Raw genomic sequence first — 16,992 nt, 5'->3', positions numbered from 1 at the left:
GTTTTGTTTTCTCTTTTTTTAAATTGAATAATACGTCATGTGGTCATCGAGTAGTGTAACTTATTTGATTTTTTCTTTTCTATTTATGTAACATTCTGTAAATTCCCTGTTAACAAAATGATATCATAAAGGATGATATCATAAGTTCATTGTATTCCAAGGTAAAGAAACATTTAATTTCCTTTAATCATCCAACGTAAGTGCTTCATGCGTGTGCAATTCGCTTCAGCCGATTACATTTGAAAAGCTCATATTATTGTACACATGCTATTGTATTCATTTTGTGGTATCATTATGTTTTGTCGTACAACAATATCTGTGTGCCGCATACATTTACTTACTGTTTAATGTATTGGTTATGCGGATTTGCATAATTTGTTATTAGTTTTCCTTACTTTCATCTATGTTTTCATTATTGTCCGTTCAAGAATACCACGAGCATTTCATTCGTATTTACACGTATATACCACAAAAATTAGAGTTATAGGAAGCACACAAACAAACAAACACACACGCGTTGTTTTGAGAATTGATTCGAATTTTTAGAATCTTTGCGTTGTTTAAAAAGCGCACTATCTCTGAAATAGCGGGTCGGTTCGATGGAATATTTGATGAATGCATCAGTTTTTACAAGGCCGGACATAATCGACTCCCAATTCCACCGTACAATTCTCCCGTAGCAAGGACGACTTGACTGTGACGTCCGATTGCGTAGTAGTGATGGGTAATTCGGAGCAGAGTCTCATGGATTAACTCCCCGACTCCGGTGCGCAAAACATGAATCCGGCTCCGGATCATAACCGGATTCGATTTCAGATCAGTGCGGATCAGTCCGGATGGGTATGGACGAGTCTTATTGGGCCTCTACATGTTTTGGGCTAGCGTACCGTACCGTTTCTTTTTGTATGGATAGTTTGAGGGAACGGTGCGCAGAGTGACCAGGATTACCGATTTAACTGTATTCATACCGATTTTTTGATATGCCTACCGATTCACAGATGATCACCCTAAAACTAACGATTTTTCATTTATCTGACCGAAAATCACAGATTTTCTCATAATACTGACCAAAACGTCATAAAACCATTTTGATAAATGATTTAATGCAGCAAACTCCATATGAAATATGGAAATCACTAGCGACCAGAACCAAAAGTTAAACACTGACCCGTTCAGTTTTTCGCGTCCGGCGATCAACCGCACACTTTAGTGAACTGAGTGCGCGGCATAGGTCTCGCTTAATTGTCCCATGCCTATTCCAGACCCTTCCGTACTGATCTGGACTAATCTGGACTTATCCGGACTGATGCGTTATCGTAGTCGATAAGTTCGGAGTTCTCACCTCCCCCTCCCCTCCCCCAAAAAAAAAAATAGTCCATATTAACTTTGAGTCCGACTCCGATGGGTACCGGAGTCGGACCGGAAAAAATGGTATTTACCCATCTCTACTACGTAATTCTAATACGTCTCGCAAGAACCTGTATTGAGCGACACGCGTGCTTAGGTAGTTACGCCAAAAAGATCTGTAATACCTGTACTAATACTGGAAAAATGTGCTGCTGTGAACTGGTGCCTCTTCCAACACCACCACCACACCTCGCCCCCTAGATTCCAGATTGCCGATAAATAGCTTCAAATGAAATGTATTATACACGGAGCTCGAGCATCATGAAAAGGCACATTTGTCAAACAAAAAAGGAAGAAATATGTAAACCGTGCTTGTAAAAGAGCACCACGTGTACACTCGCATACACACCCGGTGGCGCCGGGTGTTGGTGAAAATGATTTCACCTATTTCATTGCGAAACCATCTCTTCACTATGACGAACGCCATGCCGTAATGCCTCGTTCCGAGTACTACTACTAGCAGTGGTGTGTATCCACCGTGCGCCAAAAATGGATGCTTCAAGCAACAATGAAACATTATTGCTGGTGTGTTCATTTGTCTCTTTTGTAACATTGAGCCGCTCAAAAATGCTGCCTTTGAGGTTAGTAATGTCTTAGTTTCGTTTCGTTCCGGCCATTCGGAGAAAAGTTGTGTGTTGGAAAACTGAGCTCGAATGCTTGACACAATCGGATTTTCCAGTGTTATGAGTTCCTGTCCTATTGAAGATATGGGGGCGAAAAGAAAAAGAAAAAAAAACTTTCGTTGTGTAGGTGTTTTGCCTGTTTGGTGTAGACGATGTTTTTCAGAGCACTTGGCCAAAAATCTATATAACTCAATCAAACTCCAAACATCCCATTCTCGTCATACGTCATCGCCCAAAACGACAACCATGCCATCCATGGCCCTAACCGACTGGCTTTGAAGCAAATTTTGTCGTTGATTCGTTGAAAAATGTTTGATCGAGATATTAGAATAAGCTGCAAACAAACAAAAAACAAAAAATTGACCATCTTTGGCAAAAGTTCCGCGAAACGTTGGGAATAGAACGGCGTTGAAAGAGCAATGGGGACTTATGGTGGGATGAGTGATGAAGTCGCCATGCATAATGGATCGTGTACGGTGGCAGTGTGTAAAATTTATTTGTGCAATCAACCAAAAGCTTGGTATGGCAGCATTGACGGACTGGGCTGAATGTTGTGATATATATGGCTAATTTGGGTCTACGCGAGTTTCAAATAGCAGCATTGAAAGGTACCGGAGTGCGTTTGAGCTTAAATGTGTACGTATAACGGTGATTAAAATGTCCGCTAGCTGTCCGCTGTTTTAACAGGCGTTTGAGAAAGAAGAAGTAAAGAAAGCAAGAAACACATAATCACAGTTGCTTAAAGGAATACAAATGATTTATGCAAATGATACGAAAAAATAGTTAATGAAAAATGCATTGGACAATTTATACAGTAAGTCTGGAGACTATTTTGCTCGAATAACTTTGAAACATTTTCATTTCAACATTTGAGTGAAAGTGAAAGATTACGATTTGATGATGATAAAAGATACAAAATGAAAGGATACTAAATTCCCCAACTAATTGCAATGTAATTTTTTATCACAAAATTTGCTGTTTTTTTGCATATTTTTGGCCTTTCCCCTCGTTAATATTCAAATTTCATCTTGCACACAAATTATCACAGAGCGAAATTAATGGTAATTATAATACGTATTGTGTGTAATTTGAGTATAAAGAAAGAGCTGAGGATCACATTGTTCTTCTTTAAATTAGATTTAATATAAAATTTCTTGATTCTTTCCTATGGAAAGTGTACTTTACGTGATGGGAAGGGAACCCTACGGCATCCCAGTTGGACAAGACACGTTGGAAATTTCTATTGGATTTCAAATTAGCCTGTCCAAAAAGGGTGCCGAAGAGTCCAGTTCACTTTAGAAAGAGTCAAGCAAGGGGTAAAATTATGTGAACCCCTAAAAAATCCTGTAATATGGTGACCCCTTATCACTACCTTACCGGTAAACCCGTTACTGAAGTCATGAGCTCTTATCTTGTACACAAGAATGCATTCGAAACGAGCACAAAAAATACAACTGAAAATTGTTATAAAAATATTGTAAATGTACAAGTACATTCAAACAAAGCGCATAATGGAGTGGAAAAACAAAAAAGGAAGGAACATTTACTATGGTGCAAAGATTGAAATAGGATCTCGCTATAAATAACTGTCGATTTTTTTAGCAATGAATATGTCAAAACGGTGTTTAGGTAGCTCTTCTTTTGGCTAACGCATCCCGTTTGCGAAATATTTTCGCAAATACCTTTCCGACCCGCTATTGTTTGAGATCGGGAAGGTGACAAAAGGGTTTCAAGTCATTGTAAGAGTTCCTTTGTTCGTGTGGCGGCAGTATCGATTGTTTGACAATGTGTGTTGTGGGAGTGTGATGCACAGAATCCCCTTTGAAGGAACAACACACGTGTCAAGCACCTTCATGTCCGCGCTAGGAGGTGTAGCATAAGCGTATAGGCGTTCATATATTTATAATTTCCAAAGATTAATTGAAATAAATTGCAACCGTTGAAGCAATTGTGGTAGAAGAAAGTATGAGCGAAATGGTTCTCCGATCGCTCATTGGACTGTAAACAGGCAACAATATCGGCTGGCCACGTTCTTCGCTAAAGCTGCTTTGCGCCAGCTGCTGCTGAATGAATTTTTACGCAAGAATAACGCACCAAAAGCGCTTTCTCGCGGCAGAGTACGTCATTTTGACAAATGGTGTGATTTGAAAGCAATCAAATTTTGCGTAACAAAGCAACCACCGCCATCGGTCCGTCGGGGCATCAACATGAGCAATGTGCCGCAAACCGCAGCCATCCGCGCACAGTTCTAAGCTGCCCAGCTAAGTGTGAATCATTTGCGTTGGCTGGCTGGCTGGTTGGTTGGTTTGGTGGCACGTTAGACAGCTTACAGCACTCGCTTCTGCTTGAAAAAGCACTCATTCGACGTTAATTGAGTGGCCGAGGTACGGAACGGTTGTTCGGTTTGGGCCTGATTGAAACAAGGATAATAAATGGCTGATGGGGTGAAAGAGCGTTTCTGCTACCCCAGTTCGAAAGTCACACTAGTGGCGGCTAGTTGGAAAGAGTCGGTCGGTCGGTCGGTGAAAATGTATCTTTCGTTTTTTTTTTTTTTACGATGGCTGCAAAAGATTGATTCGACATTCGGATTGGAACTGTTCAACCGAATGGCGGCACACTGTCCTATAACTGGAGATTTATGGGAGCTAAACTCTCACATCGACACAAGGACTGCTGCATGCTGCTGCACCCCGTTGACGGGGCGGCGCATACGGTTGTTGTACGGTCGAAAAAGTACATCTTTCCGTACCACAAAACCACCCTACCTTGGATCGTGTGTGAAATGGTTAGAGAAAGTTTGAATCCTCCTTCCGGGACAAATTGAACGTAGCAAATCGGTAGTTTTGCTTGCGAAAGCTGACAGATATATTTGGGGCAGAATTTCATTTACGTCTTTAAGATTCCTGCATTGTTCCCCTAAGTTCCCCTCAGTTTAGTCGCTAAAGTTGCAAGCTTTGACAGGCCAAAGTTCTTAAATTATTCGTCCTCTCCATTGCTTTACCCCTCCTGCTGGGCTCCGGTACCAGGCCACAAACAGTCATTGGGACGGTATGGAAAAGATATTGCCACAGTTACGGTTCACTGGGTTGAAAGAAAACCGTGTGGAACCCCAGCAAAAGTACAATGGGAGTGTACGTATACGGCGAAAGATGAGTCTAAATGGCTGATGCTTTTTGAATGTGCCTATGCCTTTGTCTCTCTCTTTCTCTTTCTCTTTGAGGTCTGGTTTTGAGTGTGACAAGTTTTGTGCTTTTTTTTGCTTTACAGGACAACTTGACAACTTGCAAAATTTTCGCTAATGTTGTGGAAATGTGCGAATAGAAAAGAGTGAGGATTAGGTATTACTTTTTTGCTTGTTTGTTTATTGCCCCTTTAGATTTGATTGGGGAGGAAGCTTGTTTTTTTTTTGGCACGGCCTGTTTGACGCGGCTGCGGCTATGTAAGGCAAAAGAAAACGGAACGAGATAGATATGGCTAAAAATTATCACATCCGAAAAGTTTTTAAGATTCGCCAAAATTTATGACGCTGTCAACAACGGTTACAACGGACAGAACGGATTTTTGCTTTATGACGTATGAAAAAGTTTCGGAACGAGGATAATAAGACAATATTTTTCCTCAGACGAATATGGCATCACAGCCACGCTTTCAGTAACTGAGGGCTGGAAAAAGCTAGCGGTAAAAATCATTTTTCAAATGAAAATAAAACCAGCAGCACAAGCAAACACGGCTTTAGCTGTTGGGTGATATTGATGAATCGGTCAAACAAAGAGCTTTCGAATAAATTGAACTTTCCGCGAACGCGCTTACTTAGGACTGTATCGAATAGTGATGGGCGGGTCGACCCGAACCTATCGGGTTGGAGTCATCCGTACGCAACCCGGAGTCGTTCGAGTCGACCCGAATGGTACAAGTAGTTTCAGTACGTGGAACGACTCCGGTAGGTGCCAGAAAACATAAGCGACTCCGACCCGTTGGTGCAACGAGTTCGGGTCGGGTCGGGTAAGTCCGACCCGTGGTTGCAGGGAGTTAAGGTCGACCCAAATGATGAGTAGTAGCGAGAAAGCATAAGCGACTTCGACCCGTTGGTGATGCGAGTTCGAATCGGATCGGGTCAAAGTAGGTTAAATACCCTCGAACACGGGTAGGAGTCGCACCTACTCATCGTTCGGGTTGACTCGAACTTCTTGCATCCGCAAGTCGGATTTGATTCCGACTCCAACCTAGTGCACCCGCTGCACCCACGGGTCGGAATCGATTCCGACTGGCTCGCACCCGACTCCAGGTTGGGTCGTGAAATGAATCGTATGTCCCACCACTAGCATCGAACTCTTCGGTAGAGTGTGATAAGCGGGTAAACAGTCCCCTGCGTTACGTTTGTGTAACGCGTTACGCATGTGGCTTATTGCACAAAATATCAATCATCAACTGCTCCTGTCACTGTCCTTAGTCAAATATAAAGTTCTCAAAGGAATATCTTAAAAACTTCGTGACAGATCCTGGCGAAAATACAGGGTTTTCAAGGATTATATAGACATTTTCAGTGAGTTGTAGATTCGTTCAGGCATATAATAGACTCTTTCAGCGAGATATAGAATTGTTCGGAAGTAGGCGTTGACATGTTCGGTTATACTGTAGAGCTGTCACTTTCGTACCCCTTGGACTGCACGGCCTCCGTGTCTAACGCTCGACGGGATGAGCGTTGCGGGCTGCAACAGGGGGCAGCCGATGTGCTGCGCTCGCTCGTTCCGTTGCAGCCGTTGTGGTGTTATTGTTGTTGTTGTTATTGTCGGTGCAACTGCAGCATGATGCTGTTGTTGTAGGCCGTTGCACCAGACGCCGATGATGCTTCTGAGGCAGCTCTCCGGATGCTGCTGCCGTTGGGGCGTCGATGTGCGGCTGAGCAGGGGGCGGCCGTGGTGCCGCGCGCGCTTGGACCGCTCAGCCGGTACCACTGCACAGGGGCGACCGTGATGTCGCTGCCGGTGAACTGCTGTGCAGGGCGCGCAGGATGATGATGACGTTGACGATGATGATGAGGGTACACAGGGGGCGACCGTGATGCCGCGCACGACGACTGTGACCCGGGACACATACGACGTTGCTGCACAGGAGCGACAGTGGTGTCGCCGTCGAGATGTACCTGTGCAGCTGGAGCGCCGACGATGAACATGGACAGGGGGCAGCCGATATGCCTCAGCACTGTGCCTGCTCACCGGGCTCGACGATGATGCTGGTGCAGCAAGGGCGGCCGTGATGCCGCGCACGACAATACTGCACCAGTGTGTGTCCGATGACGCTGCAGCGGGCGGCGGTGATGCCGTGTGACGACGATACAAAGCGGAATATCCCCTCGCCTTGTCCGGTATAGTGCTGCAGCGGAGTGAGGATCCCTTCGGGGCTTCGCGCAAACCCAAGCGTGCCCATCCTGCGCGATGGTGGAACCGCGATGGTGACCTCCGTACTGCGTCGGTCCTTTGTAGGATCCCCCCCTACGCGAGGAGGATCCCATCCTCGTCGCCACTGTTGTGTCCGCACAAATGAAACGTAAACACGGTGTGTACGGCACAAACAGAATATGTATTTTAACAACTAATCTTTGGTATGTGTAATACAATAAACGCACGCAATGCGGGTAGAGGACGACTGATCTCTCTCGCGCCGCGATCTTCACTGAGGACGTCACAGGATGACAGCCTTGCTGTCAACAGTAGGCCCTCAGGATGAGGCAGCGGTCTGTCCACAACAATATCATTAGTGTTTTTTCAACGCGAGGGACAAGACGATCCAGACGGATCAGGGAGAATTTTTAAAGGCGGTATTCAGCACCGTAGTATCTCTGTAGTTGTTGCAGTCCAACCTGTCTCCTGTGTTGTATATAGAGTAGATGATGCCGAGATTCCAATCACAAAACACTGAATTGAATTCGGATCACGCCCACAATATCAATTTGATGAACCTCGTTTTCTAATCGTGCTCCTCCGTTCTGGATCGATAATCAGTTCAGCTACAATTCTGTCGCACTAAACAATTAATTTAAAATATTTTATAAAATATAGTAGATTTTATAGATCACAAAACCCAACACCTGCTAGCTGATATTTAGGTATAAAAGTTTTCAGGGTTTCAAGATGTAAGATGGGAGATTAAAGTGAACATAAATCTGTTAGAGCGCTCACGAAACAGCTTATGCCACGTAGTACGAACAGCTGCTACAGGTGTTAAAATGCCAGTACATGTTATTACGCTATTTTTGTAGTAATTATACCGCACATCCGCACAAGCGCATTACACCAATCGTTGGTGTAATACCTATTAGACACTTGATGGATGTATTAGACTTGACCACTGACTCACGACTGTACACTGTACTGTAATTGTGTCTATATGCGTAATATGGTCCGGTTAGTTGCGTACATTAACTGTTTCCATGCCTTGTTCCACAGGTCATCTTCAGCCAATCATCCGATCTGCTGGAACGCCAATCGTCCGCCGCTTCCAGTACGGACGAAACCTCCGGTGCTCAGCAGGATCTGAGCGGTGGTTCGAAACGCGACGACGGTGCGCCCGACTTTGGAGTGTTCAAGGACTTTGACTTCCTCGAGTACGAGAGCGAAAGCATAGAGGGCGAATCGACGGACAACTTCAACTGGGGCGTGCGCCGTCGCCCGCTCTCTGAGGGTGAAAATGAGCCTCACTCCCTGTCGGCCGCCGGTGTACGCGCATCTCACACCAATATCGACGAAAGCCTGAGCGAGAAGACGCCCGTGTTCAATCGCAGGAAGCGGCCCAATGCTGACGATTCTTCGGACGAGGAGGTTGAATCGGAATCGCCGCTGGACGAAGAGCCGCGCCCAATCTTTACGAAGGCAGCCTACCTGAGCGGCCCTCCAACGAGCCTGAGTCTGCGGGAGCGGCGCCATCGGCGGGATTCGGTGTCGCGCAGCGATACGAGTGGTTCGAGCGCTGGCGATCTCGGTGACATTACGCCGTGCAATGCGTCACCTCACCTGCCGGGTATGCACCCATTCCGCACTGGTCCGATAAGGGATGAAAGTGTGGACGTGTGGCGACGCAATCTGGTGGGGCTGCTCGTGAACCAACCCTCATCCCATGCGCCCGATCTGCTCAACCAAATGTTCCGCCTAATCAAAGAGCTGACGGTGCGCTCGATTGCAATTTCCAAGGAGTGTATGCGATACTTTACCGGGTGCGGCGTGCAGCTGGGTCATCGCATTTCGGTACTATCGGACCTGCTGGCCACACGCGGTGATCCACCGAAGATCTGGTATCATCAGAGCCTGGCGACCACGCCCCGCCTGTTCGAGAATCTCCGCTACGGTGTGCTGGAGGTGCAGGAGCACCTGGAAACGTTCTTCGACCGCAAAGAGACAGTGCTGGACAGTTTGGACGAGGTGAAAACGTCCTGCAAATTGGCACTGTTCACGTCCGACATTGACTCGGCCAATGAAGGAACCGGAGGCTCCAGCGCAGTTGTTTCGCTGTCCACCTCTACCGACCCGGCCACGGCGGAGCTGCTGCTCGATCTGGGACGCGGGCTGTACAAGCTAATGTTCCAGTTGCTGCTGTTGATCGAATCGGACCATAAGATCGCAATCAGTGTAGTGCAAAATCTGCGACAAAATGAACAGATGCAAGATCTGTCCAACCTGTACCTGTCCGTACGGGGTGCGCTGCTGCGCTGCATAGACGACGCTGAGATGGAATCGCTGGATACATCGACCTCGACCGAGGGAGAAAACACACCCACCCCTTCCCCGGGTTTGCCAATGAATAACAGCGAGTTTGAAAACATTTTGGTCGAGCTGATCGACAATCAGCGGTAAGTAATAATTGCTGTAATTAAGGTTGATTTTGCTAGTCTTATCTTGGTATGTAGAGAATATCGTAATAATATTACCGGACGCGTGCCACACTGGCGTGTTGCGTGATATTCGATATTATTAGTTGCTTACGATGGTAAAATGGTAATATTTATTGATGATATTTTCATACACCCCCGTGTGGGTGATTTCTGTTGCTTTTCCCCATTCGCATAGGTGGTCAGCGGCGATAAATCACGTAAAACAGCACAAACAAATGTCGAATCATTCTGCATCGAATTACAACCTTTCTGGGGGTGCCAGCGGTAGTAGTGGCGGTGGCAGTGGTGTTGGTGGCATGATGTTCGCCTCGGGTGGCGGTAACTGCAGCATTACTGGTGGCGGCGGCGTTGGCGATGGTCTGTTCGCCAACCTTGGCACGGAATTTAAACCCGTCGATGATTTATCGATCATATTGAACGTTTACGCTCACCGGCTGACGAAGGATAGAAATGGTAAGCATTAAAGGGATCAAATGATCATGGGAATCAAAATTATTTGTTTTTGTTGGTTTTTGTTTCTGTTTTTTTTTTTAATATTTGGAGGATTTTTAAGATTAAATATGTTACCCCAATAACCATATAATGACTGTTTGCTTTTGCAGCAGTATCAGCGACAACTATTTTTCTCATTTTTTAAACGATTTTCTCTTACTGTGTGAAAATTGTTCTCTTCTGAATCGCGCACACATTTTGAAACATTATTAAACACTATTACCTTTCTGGACATAGTTGAAATCCAATAAAATGCACCCGTTTGATTTGGACCAAGAACGTAAAGCAATAGATTTGTGATTGCCAGCAGTAGGACAACCCGTAACGATATTATTGATGGTGTCGTGTTCGGGGCTACGACCACAGTAAAAATAAAATAAAAACCTACCCTTATAGTTGCTGACCGTTGCAAAAACATCCATAAAAGCCAAAAGCGTTCTTTTGGGACAAAGTGTGTGTGTGTGATACGTTTACAGAAGTTTGCTTTTGCGCTGAAGTACGATAGCGTTACACAATGTTTAGAAAAAAAAATCTTTAAGTATCTTTAAAGCTGATTAACTTATAAACATTTGTGTATAGAGCGTTGAAACACGATGGCAAATGTTACTTTTTGCATAAACTGAACCTATTTTAAAATCAGCAGCAAAACATTTATTTTTCAACATTAACCGAGCCGATTGAAGTGTTTGCCTTCCTTCATAAATGTATTACTTCGAAGCTTTATGGTGTAATTTATTGCTTCATTTACATGGTTGGTTGCGCTGATAAAGCACTCAGCACAGCAACCAATTGGTTAGAGACTTCAACCTATCAACAGGCCCTTAAATCATGCACAATCATGTGTCAGTCCGTTGCAATTGCAAACAGTGCACAGAGCATGGCAAATTTAACGAGGACGGTCCTGGTCCTACTTTCGCTTCACCGTCGCAGGCCGCAGAATGCAATGTTGTTGTGAGTAAGATAAATGTAGTCGAAGATATTCTGAGTGCTGAGTGTCTGGAGGTTGTGCTATTTTTTCCCTTAGAAAAAAATAATATTGCAATTTTTCCTTGAAAATGCCTCTTTAGGGGGAGCTCGAGCCATACGAGTTTTGAACCCTTAACGGACATGCTGTTAAGTCCTACTACTTGACGACTGTACTAAGTATGCGGGGAAGCTCAGTATAGGGATTGTAAGGTTAATAAACAACTGCCTACTTGTTTAAAACAATTGTATCTTTGAATATCCATCATAGCTTACTAAGCACACCATGGGGCTGTGTTGTCTAGGCAACATGTGGACAGTAGTGATACGCGTAGGTTCGTTTCGTTATTTAAATCGGAACATGAGTTAAATTGTGAACCTGGTAGGTTCGCTGGCACGGTAGGTTCGCTGGCACGGTAGGTTCGCTGGCACGGTAGGTTCGCTGGAACGGCAGGTTCAGTCAGAACAGTAGGTTCAGTCAGAACGGCAGGTTCAGTCGGAATGGTAGGTTCAGTTGGAACGGTAGGCTCAGTCAGAACGATAGGTGCAATACGAACGGTAGGTTCGGTCTGAACGGTAGGTTCGGCCAGAACGGTAGGTTCGGTCGGAACAGTAGATTCAGTCAGAATGGTAGGTTCAAACGGTTGGTTCGGTCGAAACGGTAGGTTAAGTTGGAAACGTAGATTGGGTCGGAACGGTTGAAAAACACTTAATTTCGTTCCATTCATGTTTTTTGTTGTTGAAAATGTTCCATCACTAATGGACAGTTGTCTATTGGTAAACTGGTAATACACTGGTAAACCCTGTAATACAAACAAAAATACTCCACTGATTATAATCTGGTCCTTCAAACCGGTATATCCGCCTTATATTCGCTTTTTATTCTATTCCCCTTATCATAGATGTGTTCATTGTTTCACGTTCGGAGCTCGAGCTGAGTGAAATCTATCAAATTCTCATGGAGAACCTGCTGCACGTGTCGTCAGCGCTATCCAACATGGAAATCAGCATGAAAGCTAACACAAGTTCCAGCTCCTCGACCGTTACAACGATGACGACAATTCCAGCAGTAATTGGTACGGGCCCCAGCACCGGTCCAGGGAACGGCGGAACCGGAAATGGCCATTCAGGAGCACCGGGCAACGCAGCGGGCTCGTTATCCGGTTCCACTGCACAGGGCAGCAGCAATCTACCACCACCGCCGCCGCCTGTATTGGCACCGACCAATCCGTTCAAAGACACCGTTGACATCATTACGACACTGTAGGCAAACTAACAGGGCAAACGACGCTAGGGAGCTGGTATTACAATGCATGTGGATGGTCGCTTGTTGCTGTTGAAATGCCGGCTCTCGGTTTGGGTCGATCCGCCTGGAACACACCGGACCGGGGCCGGGCTTACACGACGATGAAGGCTTTTGCATGCAAATTTGATTCCATTTTGGCGTGACACTCAGGAACCGAACCGGTTTGATTATCCACCATAATCCGTGTCCTCTTTCCGTCCTGCTGTGTCGTTATCTTCCGTCATTTTCCGTCATTTTCCGTTGTTTTTTTTTTGTCTGAAGCCATCTTTCAAGGCACTGGTACAACAGCAAAGAAAACCAATTGATTTAGCCCGCTTTGTCTGCTGGTGCGATTTTTACGACGAATTTAACGCGAATTGCGAGACCCCAGCACCGATATCCATTCGCCCGTGTAATGTGATTTTAAGTGAGGATCAAACCCGAACTGGAAAAGTCAAATGTATTCGAAACGAACCGTTTCACTGGAAACGTGTCACACGGAACACCAAAAAAAACCGTTTGCGAGAAGCAGCGTAGCAGGGACGGTATTGTGTGATAATAATGTTGAAGTGAAGCGGTGTGGTCATTTTTTTTTTGCATAAAGTCCGCTGCTTGGCGAACGCTCCGAATTCCATTTTAATAATTTATCCATTCATCCATCCATCCATCCATCAGCGGGAGGATTGCTGTGAGTGCGGCTGTCTGTGTTTTAGTATTATTTATGGATGGTGACAATTGGCGGCCTAATGCCTTGTGACGCAGCTTGCGAGCCAGGCAAACGATAAAGTACTAATCAATGAAATCATTGTAGCATGAACAGGACACTAAATAAAACCAGAACCAAAAGCCCATCAGCGAAACAGTTAGAAAAAAAGAACAAAAGAGTGAGACAAATTTAGGCGCGAGCTCGCGCTTTCGTTGCCACTGCTATTCGAATGAGGAGGAATCGTTGTATTGTACTGTAGCATTTTACAAAGTGATTCGAAAATAAAACGTAAAACTAAGCGTGTTTGCATACTACCTCTGTCCGGTGGGAATAACATTTACTTTTTCAACGAGTGCATGCCGAAATAATCAGCCAAAACTGTGTTTGTTTCCTAATTGGGTCTAATTCTCGTAAAACAGCTGACAGTTGTTGTGCGCGTACAAGGTGGAACATTTATTAATTTCCCGTTTTTTCTTCTAATTTATGAATACTTTTTTTATAAATATTCGCCTTTACTTTATGTTTGTCTTTATAACAGCGCGCGCGTGTGGGTGTTTTCATCACAAACATGCATAACCAATATATTGTGAACTGTTTCCATTTGATCTTTGTGCTTGCGTGTGCTGCTTCTTTCAAACAGAAAATCATCGTGAAAATGCTCTGTATAATGCCGCTGTGATGCTGTGGCGCGACTGATGGTAGCGTATCTGGTTATCAATGTAAACCATCCCTGTTGCAGCGTTTGTTCGTGTAGTTTTCTCCTTTCGATTCTATTCCCCAGGCTGTTCATTTATCGTAAGGAGAAAAATGGGTTCACTTCAGTTCAGGGGGTTGGTTCATTTGTATGCGATTCCGATGGCAGGATAATGAATGAACACCACAGCATGGTTCATCAACCCCATGTTTGTACATTTCCCCATATTTGTTAAACCCCGCTTTCAAGTGCTTTCCCCTAATTTTCGAAGATGTTCATTCGCAGGGGTGGCTGCTTTAAAGGGGGATGAATGTACCACGTTGAACACTTTCCCTGTTCATGGTTCATCCATCGGTTCATTTCATGTATCCTAACGGTAGGAGAAAGCACCCATTCATTCATCGATTCATTTTGGTCGAAACGAACACGGTAGCACAGAGGCGCAGCATTCTTCGCTAACTCTTTGGGGAAATGAAGAGTGACACACAGCGAGTGATTGTCCATCGTCGTTGCGGTTGATTTCACTTGTGTATCATCAACAAGTGTTGAATACTCTATCTCGTTTGTTTATCTCCGTTTCGTGCAGAGCAAAGTAAAAGTTCGATCGATTGTGCAAAACACGCTGCCGCATGCAACCAAAACGACAGTAGATAGCAATGATCGATCTTTACTATCCCTCCCCCCACCCCCTCCCCCTACGTCGTACTGTATCGATTTGGACTTTGAGGCATATTTGGGTTCGGTGGGTATGTTTGATAAGTTTTTTTTGGGTGAAAAAGAAGTTAAAGATTAATAGGCAGAATACGGCGCGTGATGCATGGTTGTCAAACCAGCGAAACATTAACGCCATGGTGCGTGATTTTGTGATCGTCAACTTATCATTTCCCAGTAGGCTGGAAGTTAATTTTCCAAGACGAAGCATGAACTCACGTTGGATTGATGGAGTACGGCGAACTACGCAGTGAAACGTAATATTCCCAGGTGACACGGCCCTTTAATGTGATCTGCCAGTTACATCGTTTGTGTATGTGTGTGTGTGTCAGGGTAGATGGGTGTGCTTGCACCTATCTCAGTGGTATATGATTTTTGGAGGGTAAAGTATGAGCAAATCAAAGTTTTCAAATTGAATAAAACAACAATGGATATAGAAATTTGAGTTAAATATCTTTTTTTTCAATTAAATAGAATCATTGTGAATGCAAAGAAATAATATCACTTGAAGAATGTTTCTGATTTCGTACTTTGAAGTTTTTTATTCTCTCGCAAATGGCAGATATTATGGCGCATAAGGGGTGCTGGTGCAATATTCACATTTGGGACAAAACGCACCACCTATGACATGTATGGCAATATGCACCACACTTCCTATGAAACACGTGTTTTGGTTGCAAAAAAATAAAGTCAACAGTTTAGTTCGTTCTGTCATTCTGTGAGTTATACAGTATATGCACATAAAGCCAAAATATTGACAAAACAAGAACCTCAACGGTTCGGACACGTTCTGATGTAATTTTGGTTACAAATAAATTGGGTGAAGCAATAAAAAGTACAAAAATTGATTATTTTTATACTTTATACTATCAGAAATTCAAACTTCAGAGACATTTCTGAACTTGGGCAAAATGCAAACTCATTAGATCGGGGCCAAATGTACCAGCTAGAAAACAAACTAAAATGAGCTTTTTTATACAGCATGATCTCACTGGTCGCAGTGGTTTAAATTGCGTGCCAACTAGTGGATGTGCACTCGATCGTTAAATGATTTTTTTAATAAGAAAGATTTTGTTTTCTTCGTACACCTTTGTGAATCGAGCTCCAAGGACAACCATGCTGGTGTTTATTTCTGGCAAAGCTACCTCGTTGGCTGGATGATAACCCATCTATTGAAGTAACAACTAATGTACAACCCAACTCAAAAAAGACTCAACTAACCACATCCCGTCATACGTAGGACTTACTATCCTGCTATGGGGGGGGGGGGGGGGGGGGGGGTAATCAATAAGACACTGAAAGCCAATCCCACAAGCCAATTTTGATTCGTGCCTATAAATTATTTATATCGTCCAATTGGATATCAATACAAATAAAATAAAAAAAAAATGGGAAACGGAACCAACGAAAAATTGATGAGAACCAACCAATAAATCGTGGGAAACCCTGTAATGCACCTTAAAAAACAAAATTAAGTTATGAAACTAACAATTGAAATTAACAAATTCTTTATGTGGTGCATATTACCCCGGCATCCACAATACACTACAAAATATCATAAAAAAGGATACAAAGATTATAAAAGGATAAAGTCGTCATTTGTTCCGTGTTGCTATGCATTGTTTTACGTTGCTAAGCATGAACGAATGCTAGTATGTAGCTGGTTTGAGGTTGCCTGTTTTTTTATTTTGTTTGTTCTGCTTTGATTGGCACTTTAAAGGGGTAAAGTAAAGCTGATTAATAGAGATTTGAGTCGCTTGGGACAGCAAACGGTATTTGTTCTGTTTCAGTAGTGGTAACAATTTGTGTTCTTTCATAGTTTTTTGGACCTCTTGTCGGGCACGCTCTTTATCACAAGTGAATGTGTAAATGGCCATTTCTGTAAAGCAATATTTAATAAGAGCTATTCAACAGTCGTGTGTTGCATTGCGAAATTACGGTTCATCTCTCTCTATTATCAGCTCCTTCATTCACGATACGGCTCTTCGCGGTGTCATTAAACAGAGGAATTGATCAATTTAAACAACCTGCCGTTCCAACCGCCAAATAAAAACAATAATTATAATAATTTAAACAACTTCATAAAAAGTGCACCAACATAAACACACTAAGCACAACATTGCCAACCCGATTGCTACTGGTGCGTGTGTTTGACTTTATGCTACGAATAATGATGACGCGTTTCGAACAGCACATTAAACAACAATAAAATACCTGAAAAGAGCA

General features: G+C 43.9%; 1 protein-coding gene across 5 annotated transcripts in view; it reads left to right on the top strand.

The window, feature by feature from the left end:
* Positions 1 to 13,675, top strand: part of LOC120953404 (protein furry) — a 46,534-nt gene extending 32,859 nt beyond the window's left edge. For 3 of the 5 annotated variants that reach the window (XM_040373291.2, XM_040373287.2, XM_040373288.2), the window contains 4 exons: positions 132 to 161; positions 8,477 to 9,873; positions 10,091 to 10,368; positions 12,273 to 13,675. In XM_040373291.2, coding sequence (XP_040229225.2) covers positions 132 to 161; positions 8,477 to 9,873; positions 10,091 to 10,368; positions 12,273 to 12,637 — 2,070 coding nt within the window. In that variant the 3' untranslated portion in view covers positions 12,638 to 13,675. The remainder of the gene's footprint in view (positions 1 to 131; positions 162 to 8,476; positions 9,874 to 10,090; positions 10,369 to 12,272) is intronic. The other 2 variants (XM_040373292.2, XM_040373290.2) reach the window with 1 other exon arrangement.
* The last annotated feature ends 3,317 nt before the right edge of the window (positions 13,676 to 16,992 follow it).

This window comes from Anopheles coluzzii, chromosome 2 (assembly GCF_943734685.1).
Source record: "Anopheles coluzzii chromosome 2, AcolN3, whole genome shotgun sequence".
NCBI classification, from domain to species: Eukaryota; Metazoa; Arthropoda; class Insecta; order Diptera; family Culicidae; genus Anopheles; species Anopheles coluzzii.
Note: the sequence above shows the minus strand (reverse complement) of the source record. Positions and strands in the feature narration are given on the sequence as shown.